General features: G+C 38.7%; 1 protein-coding gene across 1 annotated transcript; it reads left to right on the top strand.

Annotated features, from left to right (window-relative positions):
- The first annotated feature begins 457 nt into the window (after positions 1–457).
- NOP14 (NOP14 nucleolar protein) lies at positions 458–23478 on the top strand. The gene is made up of 18 exons (XM_062492650.1): positions 458–929; positions 3072–3206; positions 3975–4116; positions 4679–4821; positions 5191–5328; positions 6570–6692; positions 7778–7909; positions 9012–9318; positions 10513–10643; positions 10856–10941; positions 12663–12798; positions 14621–14722; positions 15510–15663; positions 20079–20238; positions 20571–20718; positions 21627–21745; positions 22642–22797; positions 23148–23478. The coding sequence occupies exons 1-18, from the start codon at positions 732–734 to the stop codon at positions 23245–23247; spliced, it is 2610 nt and encodes an 869-aa protein (XP_062348634.1). The 5' UTR covers positions 458–731; the 3' UTR covers positions 23248–23478.
- Positions 23479–23851: the final 373 nt, after the last annotated feature.

Genomic DNA, 23851 nt, shown 5'->3' with positions numbered 1-23851 from the left:
ACAGCCTCCTCCGCCCCCTCCTCCAGCCCCGCCACCGCCGCGGCGCCAAGCCTCGGTTCATCCGGCCCCGGAGGACCTCAGCACTGAGCTCGCCTCTTCCCCATCACCCGCTGCTCGCCCCGGCACCGCGCTCCCCCTCCCCGAGGGCGGAGACGGAGAGCGGGCAGCGCCCGCCCGCCCCGGCCATGGCTCCTCCGCCCGCCTCAGGCAGCACCGCCCCTGCTCAGCCACCCCCTCTCCGTCACCGGGACTGCAAGTCCCAGTAGGCAGAGCGCGGCGAGCGCTGAGGACACGCGCGTGGTGTCTGGTGGGCCTGCTGGGATATGTAGTGCGTCAGACCTCCCCCGGCCTCGTCCCGAAGCGGGCGGGGAGCGGAGCGGTAACTATCGCGGTACTTGAGCAGAGCTCTCGCGAGAGGTGGCACGCTGCCGGGGCGCGTGTGGTAGTGCTGGGCACGGCGGGTTGAGGGGCGCGTTGGGGTCGCGCTGCTCTCTCCTCTCTTTTCTCCTTCCTCTCCCTCCTCTCCTGCGCTCTCTCCTCCGCTCCACGCCCCTCCGGCTCTCACAGACCTGTGGCGGAGGGCAGGCGTCAGGCCAAGGGGGAATTCGGGTGTTTTTGCCCCCCCTTGGGCGCCATTTTGCTCGCCCCGTTCGCACCTCCAGTCTTGGCCCCGCACGCTGAGGGCTGAGCCGCTGCCTCCCCACCGCGTCCCACGGGCAGCCGGAGCAGAGATGGGGAAGGCGGCGAAGCGGAAGAAAAAGGTGTCGGTGCCCTCCACAGCAAAGGGTCCCGTGAAGTCGGCGATGGCCGTGGTCAAGAGCAACCCCTTTGAGGTGAAAGTCAACAGGCAGAAGTTTGACATCCTGGGGAGGAAGACCAAAAATGATGTGGGGTTGCCTGGTGTCTCACGGTCCAAGGCCATCAAGAAGGTAAGAGGACATCCAAAGCAGGGAGGAAGGATGATATCTGTGGATGTGGGGAGACGAAGAGGCTGGAGCCCTCTCAGGTGAAGTAAGAGACCACCTCTGTTGCGCACCGGAGGAGTGGCCGGTCACCTCCGAGTGCTCAGGGGGTGATGGAGAGCTCGGGAATGGCTCCGGCCAGTGCAACCCACAGGGTTCAGCAGTACAGGTCTTCCTTACTGCTTGTGCGGGAATGGTTCTCTTCTGAAGTCACCCAGGACCAGAATACAATCGCACGTGTTGTCGGCAAGTACCGGACCAGCGTCAGTGTTCATTGCATTGGTCGGTTCTGGTGATCGCAGCATGTTAAGCTTCTCGTTAATGTTGTATTGTTGGTGTAACAGTGAAAGATTGAAAGAGCACTAAGGTCGGGATGCAGTGAGAAATGTGTAGCTACAGAGAAACTGCTGTTGATATGGAAAACAAACGCAGGTGATTTTTTGTGCACTGGTTAAATGGTCGTGTTGTAGAAGTATGTTGTGTTGTAATGATCTCTCCCCTGCTGTCATAAGAATGACCATACAATTTAAGAAGAGTAATTTTTTTATCTTTAACTCTTGCACCATTTTCAAAATGCCTCTTTTTTCTTTCTGTATTGCCATCAGTAGCTACCTGACCAAAATCTGTGATGCATAAGGGAAAGCGTGTCATACTATGCATCTGATATTCTGGCAGCCTACCTTATTTTTGAGTGAAACACTGGACTTTTTAGTGGTCTGTCACTTCAGATAAACCAGCAAAGAAGTTAAGACCTCTGTAGATTAGGTTGAAGCTGAAAAAAGTGTAATTTGAAAGTATGTCCCTGAGATTCTCTGACGTGTTACATACATACTGTTGCTGAACAGAATTTAAAGCTCTTACTGGAGGGGCAAGTGCAGCAAGAGCAAAGAGATAGTTTATAATTTTATGTGTATTGTGAAAGGTGATGCATCAAGTATTTTCTTTTTTATCAGTAGGAGAAGTAATCAAATAACTGAGCACAAAAATAAGCACAGAAATGCTTTTTGGTACCAACATATTAAGAGGTATTAATGTTCATACACCGTGTCTCAACTGTATGATATTTAGATGGTCACTGTAAGAAGTAAATAGAAGGTAGAACTGGCACAATATTAGATGAAACCTGAGTTCTGGTGTCATTTACTGAACACTAAAGAAGCATCTGAAATCATGCTGCATGAAAAGCATCTGAAAATTGTGAATGTGCTGTGAGGCTGCAGAGGTCTAGAGTAGGAAACCCAGCCTTTTCCTTTAGTGCAGCACTTTGTGAGGTTCTGGTAATATGAATGACAATTTTCTGGAAGAATCAGTTAATGTGCTTTAAATAAAGATGGATATTTCTTCAGCCTGAACAGGGCCAACATTTTCTTTCTTTAGAAACTATGTAATATCTTCAGCATGAAATTATAAATTAGCTTTCAGATTTTGTTACTATTAGTCAAGATTTTAGATAACTTCATGAATTTGTACATCACATTTTAGGATTTGGGGGATTGTTTTATAAGATAAATCAGATAGTTGTCATGAATTATGTCACTGGCATTGGAAAGTAAACCTGTCTCCTTACCTGTCCCAAAAGTAGGGCACATAGCAAGTACCTTGCATAGGTATGATAAGCTTCATTTTACTGACTTGATGCTTGACCTCCCACGCTCAACAGCGACGCAGGGCTAGATGTGTGGATCTACTCAGAGCTTTTATGTCTTGGATGAAATGACCAAAAATAGTTGAGCTGACTTTTGCTGTCTTTTTTTTTTCCTTTCTTTAGTATGTTAATCTTAGTTTGCTGAGTTTGAGACATATCAGAATTCTTCAGTGCAAATTCACAGGTTTTGTATGTGATAAAATTAAGATGAAATACGGTGTAATGTTTTGTCTTCAGCTGGGTGCTTATAAGATAACTTAATCCGAATGTATTGTATGAGCTTCCCATATTTTTTCCATGTTAATTTTTCTTTCTGTTTCATTGCATTATGGTAAATTATTTATGATTGCAATATAAAGATTATTATGTTGACAGGATACCATGGAGTCTTTTTTTACATTGACTTTAGAAGCTGGTACTCTCTCTTCTTTTAACTTTATGTCCTTTTACCTTTTTTCTTCTAGCGCAATCAAACATTACTGAAAGAATATAAAGAAAGAGAAAAGACCAATGTGTTTAAAGATAAACGTTTTGGTGAATATAACACCAAAATAACTCCCGAGGAAAAGATGATCAGACGATTCACTCTGGAAAGACAGGTAAACAATTTTTAAAAAGTGAAGGAAAAAGACAAACATAGGAAAGCCAAACACAAAACCACAAGGCACGCTTGAATTTTTAGGTTGGGAGCACCCCCTTAATAGAGGGTTTTGCAGAGTAATGCTTTATTTTTGATTTTATAGGTTCAGAACTTAGGAAGAAGGAATTTTTTGTGGAAATAGAAATTATTAAGTCTTTTTGGTTTTGCAAGACAATTGTTTGAAGCAGAAATTTCTTTGAGCACTGTCATGCAAGAAAGCTAGTTATAAGCAGATTCATTGATTAGTTGGTTTTCTTTGACAGCTTTGTTTTAGGAGTTCCATTAGGAAAAGGTGGTCACCGTGAAGTATATTCAGTAGCTGAGTAGAACTCTGTAACTTGCTGTCATTCTGTACTGTGAATTGAGTGTGCAGTACTATCCTTTTTGCCTCATCATTTTTTGTAGGTTGAAGTCTTAAGTTTCATTAGGCCTGAAATGCAGTAATTAAAAATGGATGTTACTCATACACAGATAAATCTTCAGTTTTCCTGGGATTCCTGAGTTAGTTCATTTGTACATTAGTACAAGAGAGACATGACACACTCTCTCTTAACATGTATTTGAATTAAAGTATTGGTATTGCAGTGCTCTAATGCCAGTGTTAAGTTCTAGCAAAACACTGGAATAAGAATCTCCTCAACTAGCACTAAAACTAAAGGCTGTATTATTTTTTCCCTGGGAACTAAAGATCTTTTGCTATTTCATGGGTTTGTTTTACTGTTCTTAGCAAAATTATGGAAAGAAGAATATCTATAATCTTAATGAAGATGAGGAACTGACTCACTATGGGCAGTCTTTGGCAGAAATTGAAAAACTAAATGATATTGTTGATAGTGACAGTGACACAGAAGAAAGAGGAACACTATCAGGTAAGAAGTGCCAGCTGGTGTTTCACTGGTAATTTTATTACTGGTAAATGTGTACATCATTTGTTCAGTACTGTCTCTGAGTCAGAGGGAGTATCATGTTCTTGGCTGAAGTGTTTAAATCAGATTTGATTACTTCTTAGCCACACACAGACCAACCCTCTGGATTTTAGCAGGGGTTAAGTGGGACATACTACTGGCAAGCTTCTTTACTCTGTGAACTTTCAGCATAAACAGTTACCTGGATTTTGAGCCCTTCCACCAGAATCTGAAGTGTGAGTTTTCTCATTGCTTTCTTGCATCTTTGGACCTTCCTGTTGGATAAATATTGGAAAAAACCATGATCCTACCTCATACCAAGTATTTGTCAGTGTAATTTATGTGTCTGACACAATCTCTTTTGGTATGGCTATTCCCATAGGGATGGGACTAATGCGTGATTGGTTCAACTGTTAAAACTGCTCCCATTCTGAAAGAATAGGGAGATACTGTCCCAGCAGCAAACAGAACTCTTGCAGTTGTGTGGATTTGAAATATTCACATTCTACTTTTTTTTTTTTCCTAGCTGAATTAACTGCTGCTCACTTTGGAGGAGGTGGCCTCCTTCGTAAAAAAGTATCAAGTGAGCAGCAAGATGAGGAAGCGGAAAAACCTAAGTCTAGGAAAGAACTCATTGAAGAGATGATAGCCAAATCTAAACAAGAAAAGGTGAGTTTTTAGCCCTGAAGTATAAGTAAGCATGATTAAGAAGCTGTCAGCATTCCTATATTTGTAGAGGGCTCCAAGCTCCTTGAATAAGTCTGGCTTTGTAGGCATTTTAGATGCAACTTGTATATCTGCCATTTTTTTGTATCCCCAAATCTCCAGTTGTGTTCACACTGGTTTCTTAATGCAACGTTTGTACCATTCAGCATAGGTCTATACTGCCTCTTCCACGAATAATGTTTGCAGCTTCAAAATGTTAAATATTTGAAATTATTCATTTGTTAAAGACAGAATTTTGGTTTTAAGTTGTAAATGCTATGTCATGTCCATCTGAACATAACTGCTGCATTTGTTTTTGTTCTATTTTTCTAGCAAGAGAGGCAAACTCGGAGAGAAAGTGCCTTAGAACTGACAGAAAAACTTGACAAAGACTGGAAAGAAATCCAAACCCTTATTGCCCGCAGAACCCCAAAGTCAGAGAGAAAAGACAAAGAAGTAGAAAAACCCAAGGTGAGGTTTTGACTAGGTTAATTTCCTTGGTTCTAGTAACTTGTAGTTTTGACTTGTGGTGGCTGAAGTATAAGGCCAAGTTCATCACTTCATAAAACAAAATGCTTGCTGCTTCAATTCACATTGAAGGAGTGCTATAGTATTAGGACAGTCTGATTAGTTGAAGAGATACAGAATTTTGTATGATTTTTCTGATTTTAGTTATTGCTTTTCCTTAATCACCAAGTGAGAGGGAGGTTACAGACTGAACAACACTCCTGATGACGGCTTATTTGTAGCACAAATTTTCTTGAAAAATTAAAATTGTTTGGAACACTGACTTTATTTTGAGTGCCTTTAGTGTTCCTTTGATAAAACAACTTGTACTTGAAAACAGACATTTCCTTGTTGAAACTTGGCTCTGTCCCTTTCAAAAAGGGAATAAAAATAATTTACATTAGAGTAGATACCTTACGGCATCATGGTTTTTCTATCATTTGTATTCTATACTAAGAAAAATAAACTTTAAAATCTAAGAATAGGCATTGTATTGAGTTTCTTTATTTTTCTTCTAGAAATGTGTATTATCTTGCAGAATATAATGAATTTCCATTTATTGTTTTGCAGTGGAATCCAAATTTTATAGCATCAGTTAATTAGTTTAGTTATTTAGTTAATTAATTTCAGGTAAGTAGATCAGTTAATTAACATTAAAACTGATCTCAAAGTACAACAGAAGATACTGGACCAAAAGTTCGTATTTTGGTGTATTGATTTTTGGGTTTAAGTTGCTCCGTGGAATGTTGAAGCTCATTGAATATAAGCATCACTTTTTATTTTCTTTTAATCTAGGCTTCTGTGTAGTGGAACTAGCAAAGGCTTCTCTCATGTGACATTGTAAAGTGAAATGTAAATTATAAATTTATTAATATGTTAATTCTGTGTTTTGCTAATAAACAATATTTTCAAGGATTTTTAAAGTAATAAGTAATCCAGTTATTATTTAAGATACTAGTTTTTAAGTTTGTCAGTTGTGAGCAACTGAAGTAAGGAAGGGGGAAATTCCAGGAGAATTTCTCTTCAGCTGTTCTTACCATTCCTTGTCTTAATTCTGAGTTGTATTCTTGCAGCTTGCTTTGGAAGTAGTCTTTTCCTTTTATCTTAACAGACTGATTCCTTACTTGTTAGTCTGGCAGAGGGATGGCTGCAAAGCAGAATAATGAAACTTAGGATAATAAGCAATTGCATAAATATTTTTTTAGCCTGATGAATACGATATGATTGTTCGAGAACTTGGATTTGAGATGAAAGCAAAACCTTCAGAAAGGCTGAAGACAGAAGAAGAATTGGCCAAAGAGGAGCAGGCCCGACTCCAGAAGCTCGAGGTATACCATTTATGGCTGCAATTGTTTGGGGCCTGTCTTCTGGGAGTGACTGCTTAGATTCATTGCTTGACCTTAGATTGTAAGTGGCTGTACTAAACTTCAGTTCGTCAGAGGGCAAATTCAGGAAATCTTCTGTTTGTGTTTGTAATCTGATATTTAAAAAAAAAAAAAAGCCCATAGGCCTAGTATGTGACTGTGGAAGTTTATGAAATGAAGCAATCTTTCTTCAATAAAAATAATGTTACTTTGATTTGCCTTTAAGCGTTTTAAATTATTCAGTTAAGAGGTGCTTCTAAGTTAGTGGAGTATCATGTTGCACAGCATTAGAATTAATACACTGGGCAAGTCATTGCTTTCTTTTATTGCAAGAGCCATTCAGTGGTAGCATGTGCATAGCTTTACTTTGCAGAGGGATAGAAATGTCTTGGGAAATGTTACATGCTGTTCTGTTACATGGAGTGCTGAGCCTTATGGGAAGATGGAATAATTTGGTAAAGGTCTCACTCTTTTTTTTCTTTTTGTTTTGGTATACTAAGAGCACATTTAAGACTGTAGGGAATTCAGTACATCGGATTACATCAGAGCAGCTCAGTATCTAATAGCAGAACAGAGATTTTTTTTTTTCTTTTCTACTCTTACAGTCTTAGAGTTTGATGCTCTATCTGTATCCCAAAAATCTTAAGATTTGGTTGCATTCACTATAAGCTTGTTGCACACATTTGTTGTGTGAAACAAATAAACACTGCAGAATCCTGAAACACTTTAGAAGCTTTTATTTTCTAGTGAACACAATGCTTCTGGTTAACCCAGTTGTTTTAAAGCCTTTTAAATAAGCTAATGCAATTGACTGTGTGCTCCTATCAGACTATACTCCCTACAAAAAAAAAAAAGGTCATGTCAGCTTTTGCCCATAATTTCTTGAGTTGTTGGGTTTTTTCATTTCACCTACATTTTGAGTAATCCAAATTAACTGTTTTTTCCTTGTGTTTTCTTAGCTATAGTATTTGAGAGATCTTCCATTTTGGTGTTGTTGCCTGATTGATCTAAATGTCTCACGTGTGTGTGGTATTTCTTGTGAAATACAGGCAGATCGATTATGTCGAATGCAGGGAATAGATAAAGAGGCAAATAAAAAGAGACCCAGCCACATGTCAGCTGATGATCTAGCTGATGGCTTTATCCTGGATAAAGATGACAGACGTTTATTGTCTTACAAGGTAAGGTTTAAAATTTCTGATTTTTCAGAGGTCTGTAAAGAAGATTAGGAAAAACAGTTGGCAAGTGAACTCTGTGGAGACGTTTAGTCCAACCTCCCGCTCAGAGCAGCAGTTTACTGCAGAAATCACCAATTTACTCAGATCCAGTCTGTTGTTGGAAAATCTCCAGGAATGGAGTCTGCTCAGAGAGATGTGCACTGACTGCCCTTACTGTGAAGAGGCTTTTTTAATATCCAGGCTGAATAAGCCCGGGTCTGCCTTTCCTCTCAGAGCCAGGTGACCCAGCCTCCGGTAGTCTTGGTGGGTTTCTGCTGAACTTGCTGCAGTTTATCAACAGTTTTACTGTATTTGAAGGCCCAAAACTGGATGCTGTGTTCTGTTTGGCCGTACAAGTGTCAGGTCTTCTGATAGTATTCTTGATATTAGAGTAGCCTTCTCTGCCACTGGCCTGCTGGGTTGAAGAGGAGGCTCTTTAGTATTTCTGTTTTATTTTGTTTTTTTTTTTTAATTTCCACTGTATTGGTACAGCTTCCACCAAATTTCAGTCTAAAGTAAGATTTAGGACATATCTTTGGGTAAGGTGGCGGAGCAAGAAAACCTTAAAGCTGATATTGCGAGTCACCCTGACTGTGGTGCATATGTGTGCTGATTCTGTCCTCATGCACAAGAAACAAGGAAACTGCTGTTCTCCTTGAAGGGGAGAATACCAGTTGTGAATGTGAATTTAAACTGATGATTAATAAAATCAGGATGGGATCAAATATGTATCTGACATGCTTTTTTAACACATAGAAGGAATATGTTTTTATACAAAGAATGTTTCTATCTGCTAGTTTTCCTTCTGTGTGGTTTCTTTTATTCCTCATATACTCCTTCTTCCAGTTTCTTACAGCCCCTTGAAAATTCCCGACTTTCTTATATCTATGTGTATGTTCTCTCCCTAATAACCCTTCTTGGCTGACACTGCTGGCATTCATTGCCTTGTCAGGGTACCAAGGCTCAAATTCTCTTCATGCATATTTAAGATAGCTTTGCATGGTGATTGTGGTGAGGTGCTTCCACATAATCAGTGTTTTAACTGGTTTGTTTCCCTTATGGACAGGATGGAAAAATTAATATTGAAAATGAGGAGGAGGAAGAAGGGGAGGAAGGAGAGGAAGTAAAGGAAGGAGAGGAAGAAGATAATGAGAATGAAGAAGAAAGTCAGGAAGAATCTGCAAGTGAAGATGAGGAGGATGGTGCTGCAGATAGCCATTCTGATCTTGAATCTGATCTTGAGAGTGAAGAAGAAGCTGCAGGGAATAAAAAAGAGAAGAAACACAAGACAGATGAAAATGAACCACAGAATGTGGAGAAATTAGATCCAAAGAGAGAAGCTGCCAAATCAGAGCTTCCCTATACATTTGCTGGTAAGCAAAGGATTAATCCAGAGATCCCTTGTTTTCATGGGGCTTGTAACAGCCAGTCAGTTTCTCTGTCCTGTGGGCCTTACATTCACTCATGAAGTTGTGCTTCAAAGTTGTCATCTTCTATTCAAAGAGCAGCCAGTAACTGCCTTAGTGAGCAAACCTGATCGTGCTTGAAGAAGTAGGAACCAGATCTGTTTAATCCCAGAGCAGTTTCTGTGCTCCTTTCTGAAAGCAACCACCTTATCCAATCCAAAGTGCTACTGTTTTGCCTCAGAGCAAACCCAGAACAGTATTCTGTGATGTATACCTACAGTTTCTCTGGTGTTTGGGCTGACATTTTTGTCAGAAGATGCTTGGAGAGACAGGATTCTGAAGTTTAATCCTTGTGATGTAACATTGCATTATTGTAGAGACTCAGAAGTTTCACTGGTCTTGGGTCCATGCCTAGCAGGAAGGAGGAGACGTGTTTCAAGTAGTACACAAAACATTAATTTATATTAAGTACATAATTCATCTAAGTATTGTCTTAGTGTAGATTTCTCTAACAAAAGTATCTGTTGCAAGATTAAATAGTCTTTCAAACAACTTCCTTAAGTGCTTGTGTTTTTCCATCAGAAGATGACTTACTACACAAAGCCTTTTAAATTGCATTCAGGATTTGCTTTAACCAGAAAGCAGCCATACTAAAAGAACTCAAAAAAAGACAACTAGTTAGGATGTCTTTTAGCATGTTGACTAAATATATACCAGGGTTGTTAGGATTTGGGTTTTTTTAAAAAATAATTTCCTACTTGTGGCTATATTGTTACTTTTCCTAATGTTCTTCACACAAAAGCTAATTAGGTGTGAATTAAAGCTAAAGCTAACTGTATTATGGTAAATTTTTGTTTGAACGTGTGTTTAGGTTTATTTTTGCTTTGTGTCGACATAGTTGTGCTGCTCAGCATGTGTGGTAAATAGAGGATTAAAATTAGTTTTAAGCATTGAAAAACATGTTTTCTGACTTGTGTTCATAGAAATAATGCTATATATATGCTAATAGATTTACTGTTTAAAAGGTAGTTATTTTAAACATCTATGGTTTCTTTTTTTCTGAACAATACCATGTTCAGATTGGAAATTTGCACATTCAGTTTAATTAAAGATGCAAAGTTTGAGATTTTTGTGTGGTCAATTTTTGTTTTTATTTTGTAGTTCCTGAGTCGTATGAGACATTTAAGTCTTTATTGGCTGGAAGAACAATAGAACAACAACTTATTATACTGGAGAGGATTCAGAAATGCAATCATCCAAGCCTTGCAGTGGGAAACAAAGCAAAGTTGGAAGTATGGGGTTTTTTTAATGTTTAAAATAACTTTTAGTTCCAGAGTAACTTTTAGTAAGTATTCAGGGAGCAGTGTAAAATATACATGCTTCTGTGTTGTTAGTAACAGGAGAATTAACATGATAATCTTCATTTTCTGACTCTGTATCACTGTTTAAGACTATGTACAATCAAGAAAAACTTAATAATTTTAACATATTATGCTTCTTGCAGAAATTGTTTGGCTTCCTTTTGGAATATGTTGGAGAGTTAGCAACTCTGGATTTACCAGAGCTCAGAACAATTGACAGACTGGTCCTGTAAGTATTAAATCCTATGGACTTTTGCTTCTTCGGGGTTTAGAGAGAAAAGCTACCTAGAGTAAAGCATTTAACTTGCTACTTGTTTCAAATATCCTGTAGAACTTGTTGGCAGCTGATAACTCTCAGCCTTTGACTTTGTTTCATGTGTTAATCTATTAATCCTACCAAGAGATTTTCAAAACATCAGAATGTATTTCTTTATCTGCAAGATGCTTTTTGTGGGTAGTGGATAAGTAATACCATATATGCATGAAAGTTCTGTATAGGTTATTTAGACAGCTGATAAAGGATTCTAAGCTTTGCAGTGACACTGTGCAGTTTCTGTTGCAATCTCTGTTTTTTCCATGGGTTTTAGTTCTGTGAATTCACTCAGGGAGCTAGATGAAAATGGAATTAAAAGTGTTATATAAAGCTCATATAGAAGTTCCAACTAAACACTTTGCAGGAAGTTGTCAGGCATTGTTGTCTTCAAGTACCAGACAGGCAGTTAGGCTGTGAGAAGAGAGCCAAGTTTGTCTCAGAGGTATACAGCAAAGGACAAGAGTCAATGGGCAAGGGCTGCAACAAGGGAAGTTGCAATTAGATTTGAAGAAAAAATTCTTCTCAGAAAAAGGTACTGAACATTAAAATTAGTTTCCCAGAGAAGCTGTGAAGGTGGACAAAACTCAACAAAGCTATGAGCAACCTGATCTAGCTTTGAAGTTAGCCATACTTTGAGCAGGGGTCTGCATCAGATGATTTCCAAAGATCATCTGGTGATCCCATACAAACAAGATCGGTCTGTGGCTCCTATCTTGACTTTAAAGCATAGACAGCTTTCTTTGAAGAAGTTGTTTTTATGTTGTTTTCAGCATATGTTTTTTATTTCATGCTAAAGTCAGTAAGTTTTTAAAAATCTGTTACATGCAGCATTAGCATTCATTGCTCTGTTGCATTCATCAGGAAGAGCCCTGACCCACTGATATTGTCACACATGGTTTGTACCGAAGGGTAAATATTGTTTTGGTTGTCTTTTACAGCTGGGACTTATTAATACCACTGCAGTCAAATTTCACTGAAAATACTGGGAGACCAAACAGATGCAGGCTCCAGACTGTATATGCCTGTAGGCACTAACCATAGGCCAGGAGCTGATCTGACTTTGTGTTTGGGGGTTTTTTTCTTGTTTGCAGTAATAATTTTGCTAACCACATTGCTGCCTTACATGTTGTTTAATATTGCCTAAGAGTGTTTAGAATAGTGGACTGTTTAGTGTAAGCCAGCATACTTCACTGCAGTAATATCTAAAGTTAAGAGATTCAGAAGGATACGTCATAGCCATAGCAAATGATTTATGAAATCTTTTCCCAAACCAGTGGGGGGAGGGGCCGCTTGAATCTGCTTTCCAGAGGGACCCCATTGGAAGTTTCCCTCCAAGATTTGCCCTAATCCAGGACAAGAGGGCATTTAAAAGTTTAAAATTCTTTTTTATCTAAGATTTAGAAACCTACAACTCAAGGATTCTCACAAGGCCTAATAAAAATGCATATCTCTGCATAGAGATTACATAGTATTACAGTAATAATCTATGTTCTAAAAAATAAACATTTGTTGCAGGCAATTGGTTGTTGTTACAATGTAGGTGTAACACAAGAAATCTTCCTAGGGGTCCTTAAAAATCAATTTTTTATTAACATCAGTGGTGTAACTTGATTATGACTTTAGTTTCTTGTTTCTAGGCCATTGTACAATCTTTGCCAGATGTTTCCTGAGGCAGCCAGTGACAGTATCAAGTTTATCTTTCGAGACGCTGCACACGATCTGCACGAAGTAATTGAAGTCAAAGGCCGTGCCACATTTCCAGGTTTAGACACGGTAACAAATGCATATTGCTGGGATAATCTCTTTGCATTAGTACAGAGTGGTAATAAGTGCAAGATGATGTTATGCAGTAAATTATTAGCACCTATGACTTTCTAGGCTTTTCAATATTTTAAATTGCCTTTCTGGAGATAAAATGTAACAAAAACCCCCACAACAACAAAAAACCCCACTCCTAAGAAACAAACAAACAATACTCACACACATTCGTCAGAACAGAAGTGTGACTGGGGAATTAATAAAGGGAAAAGATCTTAAAATTGTCCCTCTAGTCTTCATAGCAGAACATTGCTTTCCCGATGAAACTTAAACAGGTAGTTTTAGGAAGAAGTGATGTTATCAGTTATGTTGTGACTTCTTTTAATTGTGTTAAGTACAAATGTTTAAAAAAAGTGCTCCATAAAAATGCAGTATCTCTGCGATATCTCTTAGGTTAAAAAAGCAAAAAAAAAAACACCCAACAAACCAAACAAAAATCCAACCAAGAAAATATTTTTATGGATATAAAAATACAATATTTCTTAGTTCTTTACATATGATAATGGCCAAATTAGTGACTTGGAAAGAATGTATTTTCTTGTTGTATTGTTAATACCCCATTTTCACTTGCCATGTTAGATGTGAACAGATTCCTTTTACAGTATCTAGGTAAATGGCTGTTGGAGAATTCAGGAAGGGAGCATATGGAAAATTAGTATTTTTTTAAATTGTAATGAAGTTTCAAAGACAAACCATTTATCTAGTTCAGAGGGAGCTGCTTGTTTTCTGTCATCTTGATGAATTGCTGCTGCCTAATGGAATAATTAGGAATAATAGACTGAAGGCTTGGTTCTTACAGCTTGGAAGATGTATTGAGTTCTTTTGAAGAGTCTTTATTCAGGATATTTTGGATTTTGCAGGAAATGTATTGCAGAGAGCTTTTAACTTCTATTTTTAATTTGTCAGTGTCATCCTTCTAACACCAGTCACATTTATGGCTTTCATTCCCTTCACTGGACTTTACCATGTTGCAGGCCATCGTTACCTTTTAGGGTGGAATTATATCACTTTGTATTCTCAAAGCACTTGTTTGAATGAATATTCCATGAATCAGCTGTCTTAGTAGGTTTTTCATATGCCTACTGTTATCTTAGCCTGCAACTCAGAGTATTTAGTAACCAAAACACTTCAGGAGAGTATTTGTTTACAATCAAAGAGGAACAGACAGGAAGCTGCTTTACTGTGTAAATATCCACTCAAATAACTTTCATAGTTACCTTACAGCTGATGTTTAATTTCCATATGGTACTGGCAGGTCACGTGTAGCTTTCTCAAGTCCCCTTCAGTAAAAGTGTTCCTAATGACTGCTTAGTTTTTTTGGCTGCAGCTGTTCGTGTGCCAGTGCCTGAGGATTCTGTCACTTCATTGTCTGTGTTGAGGACTGGTTGAAAGGTGTCTCAGGTCCTGTGTAGCCACTTGCTCCTGTGTTTGTGGTGTGAGAGTATGTGATTGTGGTGAGCTGAAGGGGATCGGATGTCTCATGGAGTAAATGGGGTGGGGAGGCAGAGTTCCTTCTTCAGCTGCCTCACTCAGTCCAATGTCAGCCCTGTAATGGATATCTCATAATGGATATTCCTTTTTCTCATCTAACTTTACTATTAAGTCTCAATAAATAGGTCATGTATCATACCAGATTTCTCAAAATTATGTATATTGTGGTATTTTTGAGTATTGTGTGGCAGTTATTCATTCAAAAGTTACATATGTAGAAAGTCAAAATCCTAGGAATGATATCTTAACTATATTTTTTGCCTTATTCCGTTTTATGTGCAATCAGCTTATTTATTTGAAAATTGTATCTCTACTGTTTCCAACTTCTGACTTCTGGCACCCAGTTGTAACACCTGCTTTTATGTACATGAGTCAGCTACTTACTAAGGTATGTCTGTGATGTTGTAACTCAGTATATAATATCACATGTATTATTTCTTCCTTGGACTCCAAATATGTATGTTGGCATTAATGTATACAGTGGAAATGTACTTGCAAAGGCAGCTTTGTGTTTGATATAGCCACAGATTGGAAGAAAGGGTGAAGAGGAAAACACCCTTGAAGGCTATAGTCCAACTTAAAAAAACCATCTCTCTTCAATTTTTTAAGCTGCCACAAAAGAATACCTTCTATGGTGAATTACATGGGACTGATAGAACAGACTGAATACAATCTGAAGTCATTAATTAGTGGTTTCTTTTCCATATATTGCATTTCTTCATACTTGAGAGGTTATTTACTTAAAAATTGGCACTATTTGTTTTCCTTGAAAATGTACCTAATGCAGTGCATTGAGTTAAAATATGTCCTTATTTTTCTATTCTAATATCCTGTTTATGTGTTTCAAAAGTCTTGAGCTAATTGCTCTATTGATGCCGAGTTGCTCCGAGCCTTCTATTTCACTGGTTCATTTCTGAAGAATTTATTGTTTGTGGTTTAGCACCTTCTAGTGGCTAAATGAGTTCTGATAAACCTGTTACTCAGTTCTGCAGATATTTTTCAGTTGAGAACCAGGGAAAGGCTGGTGTGGTTCTCATCAAAGATCAAGGGCTGTAATTTTATAGACAGACTTCAAATGCTTACAATGTAGTTAATAATTCATCTTTTTGAGACATCCTGTATGTGTGATGTATAGACTTTAATTAGGAATATTTTATTATTTTTATTTCTTTCAGTGTCGTGTTACAACATTGCAAGATGTTATTAAAGGGTTATTTGTATGCTGTTTGTTCCTGGAATATGTATCTCTCTCCAGAAGATTTGTGCCAGAACTCATCAATTTCCTACTTGGAGTACTTCACATCTCTCTACCGAAAAACCAGGCCCAGGGTGAGTTTGTTTAAAGTAAACGAGTATTTACTTTATAGTCTGTTTTAGTGTTGGGGTTTATATTTTAAATTTTCTAAATGCAAATATTTCACACTGACTTCATTGTTTTTGAACAAAAAGCCAAAATCATCTGCTAGTTCAGCCAAACACAACCTTGATTCTTAGGCATCACGTTATGAATTAGATCCTCTCGTGTTGTTGGCAGGAAGGAAAGGACTGAAGTTATTAAAGGAAATTAACTCATGTTGGCCACAGTGCAGTATTTTTGCAATGTTGTCATTCTAAACAGACTGTGTGATAGGACTGTGTTCTGAAATTCAGAGTTCCTAATGGATTCCTGATGAGTACCCTGTAACTTCACAGTGAGGCAGCAGGTCATGCTGCAGATACCTTCATCTTCAGTTAATAGCCATATCACCTAAATGAGACGTATATCTCAAAGCTGCTATTTTTTTGGATTTGTAGTAGTGTAATAGAGGGCAGCTATCCCAACATGCAGGATTAGTAACCTAAGTGTGTAAACTTAACAATTTGCAGACAACAGGGATAACAAAATTATCTTTTCAGTGTGATCCCTAAGTTAGTAATTTTTTTTTTTTATTTGCCAGTCTCTCTTCAATTTTTTCTTCTTGTATGAGTTTCTGTCTTTAAAGCTATTCTGGTTTTGGGGCTCTTTTTATTAACCAGTTCAGTGACAATAATTTGCTTCTGAGGAGTTTTGTCTGAGCATAGTAACTAATTCATGTGTTACTATCTCTGTCTGAGCACAGCATGCAGGAGTAGATTGTGCAGGCAGAGCATTACCAAGTGAAAAATTCAGTTATTTGATAAACTCACAAGATATCTGGGATTTAATGAACTACACACTATGTATTAGTATGCTCATCACTCTTGATAAGATCCTTATGAGTCTGTTCTCTAAATAGTCATCAGTCTGGTGAGGAAGGTTTAGCTTCTGTCAGTATTCCAGTACTTCAGTAGGCAGCTCCTTTCCTTTCCCTTCAGAATGTTTTTGCCTTTCCGTGCTGGCTTTTTTTTCCATTTTAAATTCTTGAGCTACCACTGATCCCTTTTCTCAGCAAACCTGTCACTGCAGTTTCATCTCGGTTATCTGGCCTGGCTGTATCCTACAGACCTTTCCCCAGCTGCTTCCCACAGCTTAGCAGTTTCCTCTGAAGTGTGAGCCAGGGTTATACAGCTGGGCTACATCAGAGCTAAGCCCTGGATTCTCAGAACTCCAACAGCTGAACACTTAGAAAGAGGTGGGAAGAGGTTATGGAGTGGGTGGGTTACATACTACTAAAAGTATTTTCTCTCCTTTGTGTACTCTTAGGAATATATTAAAGTATGGGATCCTGCAAAAATAGATAAGAACCTTGAAAAATATTTAGTGGTAATTATTAATCAATTGTTACCTTGTTTAAAATATTTCTTTGTATTTCTGTTAATGATTTTGCACTAGTTAAATTGGCATGATGTTGCTTTCTGTTAGCAATGAGGAAAAGCTCAATAAAAGATAGTTTAGAGGCCCAGTGTTCTCTTTGAGAACTTTCCAGTCAGTGTTGACGTTTTGAAATTCCCAAGGTATCCAACTGAGTTTTTAAATATTCATGGTGGAAGTTTTGCTGGTAGTTGTGATGGTTAAGATATCGACACAGAATACTTTAAAATAAGCAGACATGCAGCTCTCTGGAATGTTGACACACCATCACACCGAAAACAATCTTAGGGTTCAATTTTAACATTAAGTAGAGTCAGCAAATAAACCCTTCATGTTTTAATTTTATTATCTTGATCCATAAATTTATCACATGAGAAAGATACATGGAATGCAGCTTCATAAAAGACTGAAATACAGTCTGATTTAGAGTAAAAACTATTACCTTAAAAAAGAAAATCTGTAGGTGGAGGGAGTGGGAAGGAGTTGTCATGGCTGATAGCTGTAGCTAATTAAGATGTTAATGAGATCTGCTATCCTCTCACAAGTAAAGCAGATAATAAAACTCACATATCTTAGTTCCTGATCTTGAATAAGCCTGTGTGTGTCATCATCTCTTACAACCTTAAAAACCTTTATTTAAATACACTGTCTTCTGGCCTGTCTGTGAAGAGCCATGTACAGGTTGTAGAGCATGTAAATAATCTGAATTTATTAAAAAGTTTTGAAGTCAGTTCCACTGCAAGCTTGCAGGATGTAAGGAAAACAAAGAGGGGGGAAAAAAACCCCCAGGGTCCAGTACAGGGAATGCAAATTATTTTGTCCCTTAGCCATGAAATTTCTCAGATGCTTCTTTCATATTGCTGTATAAGTAATTTCACAGATCAGCTTGTGATCTGTGCATAGGGATTCTTTAGTGTTTTCCATATGCCCTGCTCCAGTATATGTTCTGTGTTCCATGCTCCTCCTGTTTTGAAACGTCTCAGATGGAGTGGGAGAAGACTTTACAGTGTGTCTGAGGGCCCCTGCTGTGGGCTCACAGGGGAGGCTCCATGGCTGCAGCTGTGGGCTCTCCCTGCTCCAGCTCACTGTGCCTCATGACCACCTCCTGGTCAAAGCCTTCTGCTTGTGACCCTGTACCTGCCCTGTCCTCTTAAGCATGTCCAGTGCTCCATCCTGGACCAAACCTGCAGTTTAACTATGCGTCCCATTTCCCACAGGGTAAACATATACCTACATATCTTAACTTTGTCCATCCACAGAATGAATCAAAGAATTGTGGAGTGGTTTGAGTTGAAAGGGAACCTCAAACACCATCTAACAATAGACCAGGTTGCTCAAAGCCCAGTCCAGCCTGGTCTTGAACACTTCCAGGGCTGGGGTACCCACAGCTTCTCTGGGTAGCCTGTACTGCAATGTCTTACCACTCTCATAGTGAAGAGTTTCTTCTTTATATGTGGTGTTAATCTACCCTCTGTCAGTTTAAAACTGTTACCCTCATCACTACACTTCCTGATAAAGAGTTCCTGCAGGCCTCATTTAAATACTGGAAGGTTGCTGTAAGGTCTCCTCAGAGCCTTTTCTTCTCCAGGCTGAACAACCCCAGTTCCCTCATATGGGAAGTGCTCCAGCCCTCTGGTCATCTTCATGGCTTGTCCTTTGGATGCTGTTGAGCCAAGTCTGTGTCCTTCTGCAGGGACCTCAGAGCTGAACACATTTCTTCCTTCAAGTGGGATCTCATGACAGTGAAGTAGAGGAGCAGAATCCCCTCCCTCGACCTGCTGCCCACACTGCTTTTGTTGCAGCCCAGGATGCAATTGGCTTTCTGGGGTGCAAGGGCACACTGTCAACTCAGAATTCAGGTTTTCATCCACCAATACCTTGAGTCCTCTGCAAAGCTGCTCTTAATCCATTGCCCAGTCTGTATCCATGTGTAGGATTGCCCCAGCTCGCTCAGACACAGGACCTCACAGTTTGTCTTACTGAGCTTCATGAGGTTCACATGGTCCCATCTCTGAAGCCTGTCGGGGTCCCTCTGGATGGCATCCCCTTCCTGTAAAGTATCAAGCACACCACTCACCCTGGTGTCACCTGCAAGCTTGCTGAGGGTACACTCAGTCCCACTGTCTGTGTCCACAGCTGAGATGTTCAATAACACTGGTCCTAGGACAGACCCCTGGTGGACCCTACTCATAACTGATCTCCATCCAGACATGCAGCCATTGGCTGCAATTGAGACCGTTGTGACCATCCAGAAAATTGCTTATCTACCACGTCATACACCTGTCAAATTCGTGCCTCTCTGGTTTAGAGACCAAGATGTTGCACAGGACAGTCTCAAATGCTTTGTACAAATCCAGGTAGATGGTATCAGTTGCTCTTTCTTACCCATCAACATGGCAGTCCTGTCAGAGAAGGCCACCAAACCTGTCAGGCACAATTTGCCCTTAATGAAGCCGTGTTGCCTGTCACTGAGCACGTCTGTGTTTTGCATGTGTTTTGTTGTTTCCAGGAGGATCTGCTCCACACTCTTGCTGGGCACAGAGGTGAGGCTGATCAACTTGTAGTTTCCTGGATCTTTCCCTTTTTTAAAAATGAGGATTGTTTTTCCCTTTTTTCAGTCTCTGGGAACTACAATTTTTCAGATATGAAAGTGGTTTCGGAGCTTTATCTTGCCAGTTCCCTCAGGACCCTCAGGGACTAGAGCACATTCAGGTTCCTTAGTCTCAAGCCTGACCTTCTACAGTGGATAGTAATTGGTTCTGCCAGTCCCTGTCTTTGGATTCTGTGACTTGGGCAGTGTGACCAGAGCACTGACCTATGTCCCCATGCTCCAGTGTTTTCTGTTGTTTTAGAAATATTGAATGCAGATAGAAGTAATTTTAAAGGTGGTACAATTAAAAATGTAAAATGTTTTTCTTCAGAAGGAATGCATAGAATTGGTCTTGTTTAATGACTGTTGTTCTTGGTTTTTTAGGCTATACTGTGGTGCATCCATTTACACCAGTGGGGAAAAATTTAGAATTACTATTAGTGTGTGATAAGGAGGATCTGAAAAGTTGGGAGAAGCAAAACGTGCCATTGAGTATTGTGACTAGATTAAAGGAAACCAGCAGAACAGAGATAAATCATATCAGGTAAGAAGTGCAGAACAGAAAAAATACCAGATCATCTGTTGTGTCATGTCAGTGACAGTGCTCTTTAGAAGTAAAAACGAGAGTAGTGGATAGTTCTGCTGTGTTCAGTGCACTGACATAAAGATTAGTTGCTGATTGAATTCTTTTGGAATTTGCTTAGGAGAGTGAAATTTTTAGTCTGAATTAACAACTGCTTCTAGTTGTAACTGGTTCTGCCAAGCAATCTTAATGGATTCTGCTAACACTCCAAATTTAATTAATTCAGTTGATTTTATTTGAAAATGCACTGCAGTTTTTGCATGTGAAATTGTTATTTTTTTGTGCACTAACAGGTTATCATGTCTAGCCCTGTGTTTTGACCTTATTAAAAAATGTGCATCTCTCTATGAATCTTTACCATCTTTCCATGAAATAATGCATCCTGTCAGAATACTCCTTACACAACATGTGCCAGTTAATGAATATCCTGAAAAAATGCAGGTATGTATTTCTCATGCTTTAAATAATCAGTATGTTTGTTTTATTAATAATTTCTGGGATCTTCATCTGTGTGTAAAGAAAAAACCCAAGTGTAAGCATTCATTTTTTTAAGGGTCAGGCATTTTGATGTTCCTGTGGAAAAAACAAGGAACAGAGCATTTAGAAGAGGTATTTTTCCATTGTATGTGGTGTCTTGCTTATCTAAATGAAGAGAGCAGCACTTGCCTTGTAATAAGGTAGCATTCCATGAGTGACATAATTTGTAAGAGTAATGTGGACATCTGGTTACTCTTTTACTTTTGTAATGAATTTGTAAGACCTTGGTAAAATAAATACATGTACCAAACTGGGGAGGTAAAGCTTATAACTGTGTAGATTAAATGAACATAAATATGCCTGGTCAATACCTTACCTGGGACAGTTGCTTATTTTCTAGCAGTGAGATTCAAATTTTTAATCTGTCTTTTCTGAATGTAGCAAAATCATCTTCTCAAAGAAGCATAGTAAAATGTCCTTAGAGAACAAAGTTTTATTACTTAAATTAAGTCAAATGACCTATGTTTCTTGCCATCAAAATGAAAACCAGTCATTCTTAAAATTACCATGAAAGGAAGAGTCTGAGTTAAGCTGCCTTCAGCCTTGCTTCTTCCTCTGTTAGGTGAAACTACCAGCAGGCAGAATTTTCTTTTGTTCATGATGCCATTCTAATAGACTTCCAAAAGCTTTTAAGAATTACCCAGCTGGGATTACAGCATGTCAGCATTAGCAGTGTCCTAATGAGTAGCTGTGACTTAACCCAGGGAAAAAATTCAGGGGGAGAACATTACTGTTGATTCAGTTTACAATAGCTTTTGATTTATGGTGGTTTTGATATGCTTTTACAATTGTAATTTGTTCTTCATTTTCAGGAATGGTATCACAGTGCTCTGAAAGAGCTGGAGAACAAAGTAAAACACTATACCCCACTGATATGTGAGAAAAAGAAGCCAGTGCCATTGAAACAGTATACTCCTAAAATAGTGAAAGTGTAAGTAAAGAACACTGGATGCAAAGGAAAGCTGCACTTAAACTTTAAGATTTTTAGCTAGTTGGAATGGATTTGGATAGTGGGACACAAAACAGAACTGTTTTTCTGCTAGATTTTGTGCATAATTCACAAGGGGCCATCTACTTGTGTGGTAGGGAGGGAAAGAAAAGAAAGGAATTTTAAGAGCAAATATCTTGTAGGAAAAATAGCAGTGAAAGTCAAGTCTTGCCCATATGATAAATTGTAAATTAACAGATTTCAAGATCATTAGATGGTTATCTGGTCAGGTGCTTTAATGAATGTTCTGTCAGGCACTCAAATCAGAAGAACAAGAGTGAGTAGTTCATATGTATATGAAATATATGATGGTAAAAGATAGATGGTAAAAAACCACTAATTTAGTTTTGTAAATAATAGAACAGTGTTCTGATTCAGGAAATCTGCTTTATATTTATAAATCTGCTGATTTATTTAGCCATATTGGTTATCTACAGGGTCACAAAGTGTCCACTTCATTTATTGTAAGAATTGAAGACAACTTTGCTCTGCCATACACACTTATCCTCAAGTAATTGATCTGACTTTCTATGTAAAATGCATCTGCTGAGAAGGTCTGAAAAACTGTAAGATGTATGGGGAGTTCCATCTTTTTCCAGATATCTTCCATTCTGCTAGTCTAGCTTTTTTAGTCTGTTCAAAGTGCAGGCTGCATATGGGGAATTGAAGTGTGGTCACTGGCATGATGATGAAGTGCAGTTAGAAGGTCTGGTGAGTGTTTTTCCAGTATGTTTGTCAAGCAGGAGCTAATATACTGAGCTTTCATACAAAACCTCTCCTGTACAAATATGAAAAAGTTGTGTGTTTAAGGTGTTCTCACACATACATTCTTATTTCAGCTTAGAGTTTGGAAGAAAGCAGGCAGGCAGCAAGAAGGAGCAAGAAAGAAAGCAGTTAATCCAGAGGCATAAACGTGAGCTTAAAGGAGCCATTCGTGAGATTCGGAAAGATAACCAATATCTGGCTAGAATGCAACTGTCAGAAACCATGGAGAGGTAATGTAGCCTTTGTTTCAGCACCACTTTGGTGGTTGTTCTAATGTGTGTTCATTTCTTCTCTGTGTGCCAAGACTGACATTAATGATCAACCATACTAAACTTAAGTAAAATGGGACAATTTGAAGAAAACCAAACATTTTCAATTGAGATCATTTAAAGTGATTTCAATTTTGTGGTTTCATTTCTCTAGTTTAAAAGGATGCAAAATGTTTTTATTTAAACGGTGTGTTGGTGAAATTTAAGAATAGTGGGGCCTTTTATTATTTAATAATTATTCTCTAAGTGTACTTATTTTCCCTAATATAATCTTTCTAAAATAATTTATATGTTGATTGTTTGTTTTACAGAGATTCAGCCAGAAAAAGAAAAGTGAAAGAGCTTCTTGGTAGCCTTGCTACTCAGGAAGGTGAATGGAAAGCAATGAAAAGGAAAAAATGGAAGAATTAATTGGGACTATCTACAGCAGGAAGCTTGCTGCCATATAAAACACACCAGTCATGGCTTTTGAACAGATTTTAATTGCATTTTTTGGATGCATTCCTTTTAAGGAATATCATTGGATCTGTTTGAAAAAATGAACCTGCTTATTAGGAAAATCCACAGCTTTTCCTAAGGAAAATAAAAATAACACTTTTGTACGTGGAATGCTGCTGTTTATTTTAATGAGAACATTTGGATGAATAATCAGAATTCTAAGTCTAAAGCCTGATCACACACACCTAACCTGAACTACACATATACATAAAAATTCTGCATCAGAAACCTTGTGGTACTTCAGGCTGGTGGCATGTCACCAGTGAGGTTCTGTTTTAGGGCCAGTTCTCTTCAACAGCTTCATCGAATTGGACTGGGAGACAAAGCTACACTGAGCAGTTTTGCTGAAGACACTGAATAGGGAGGAGCTGCTGACTCCCTCAGAGGCAGAGAGGCCCTGCAGAGAGATTTTGACCAACCATGTGAAGTTCAACAAGGGCAAGTGCTGGATTCTGCACCTGGGGTGGGGCAACCCTGGATGTTTGGGCAGATTGGGGATTGAGGGGCTGGAGAGCAG

Source organism: Cinclus cinclus, chromosome 5 (assembly GCF_963662255.1).
Source record: "Cinclus cinclus chromosome 5, bCinCin1.1, whole genome shotgun sequence".
In the NCBI taxonomy this organism is placed as follows: Eukaryota; Metazoa; Chordata; class Aves; order Passeriformes; family Cinclidae; genus Cinclus; species Cinclus cinclus.
Note: the sequence above shows the minus strand (reverse complement) of the source record. Positions and strands in the feature narration are given on the sequence as shown.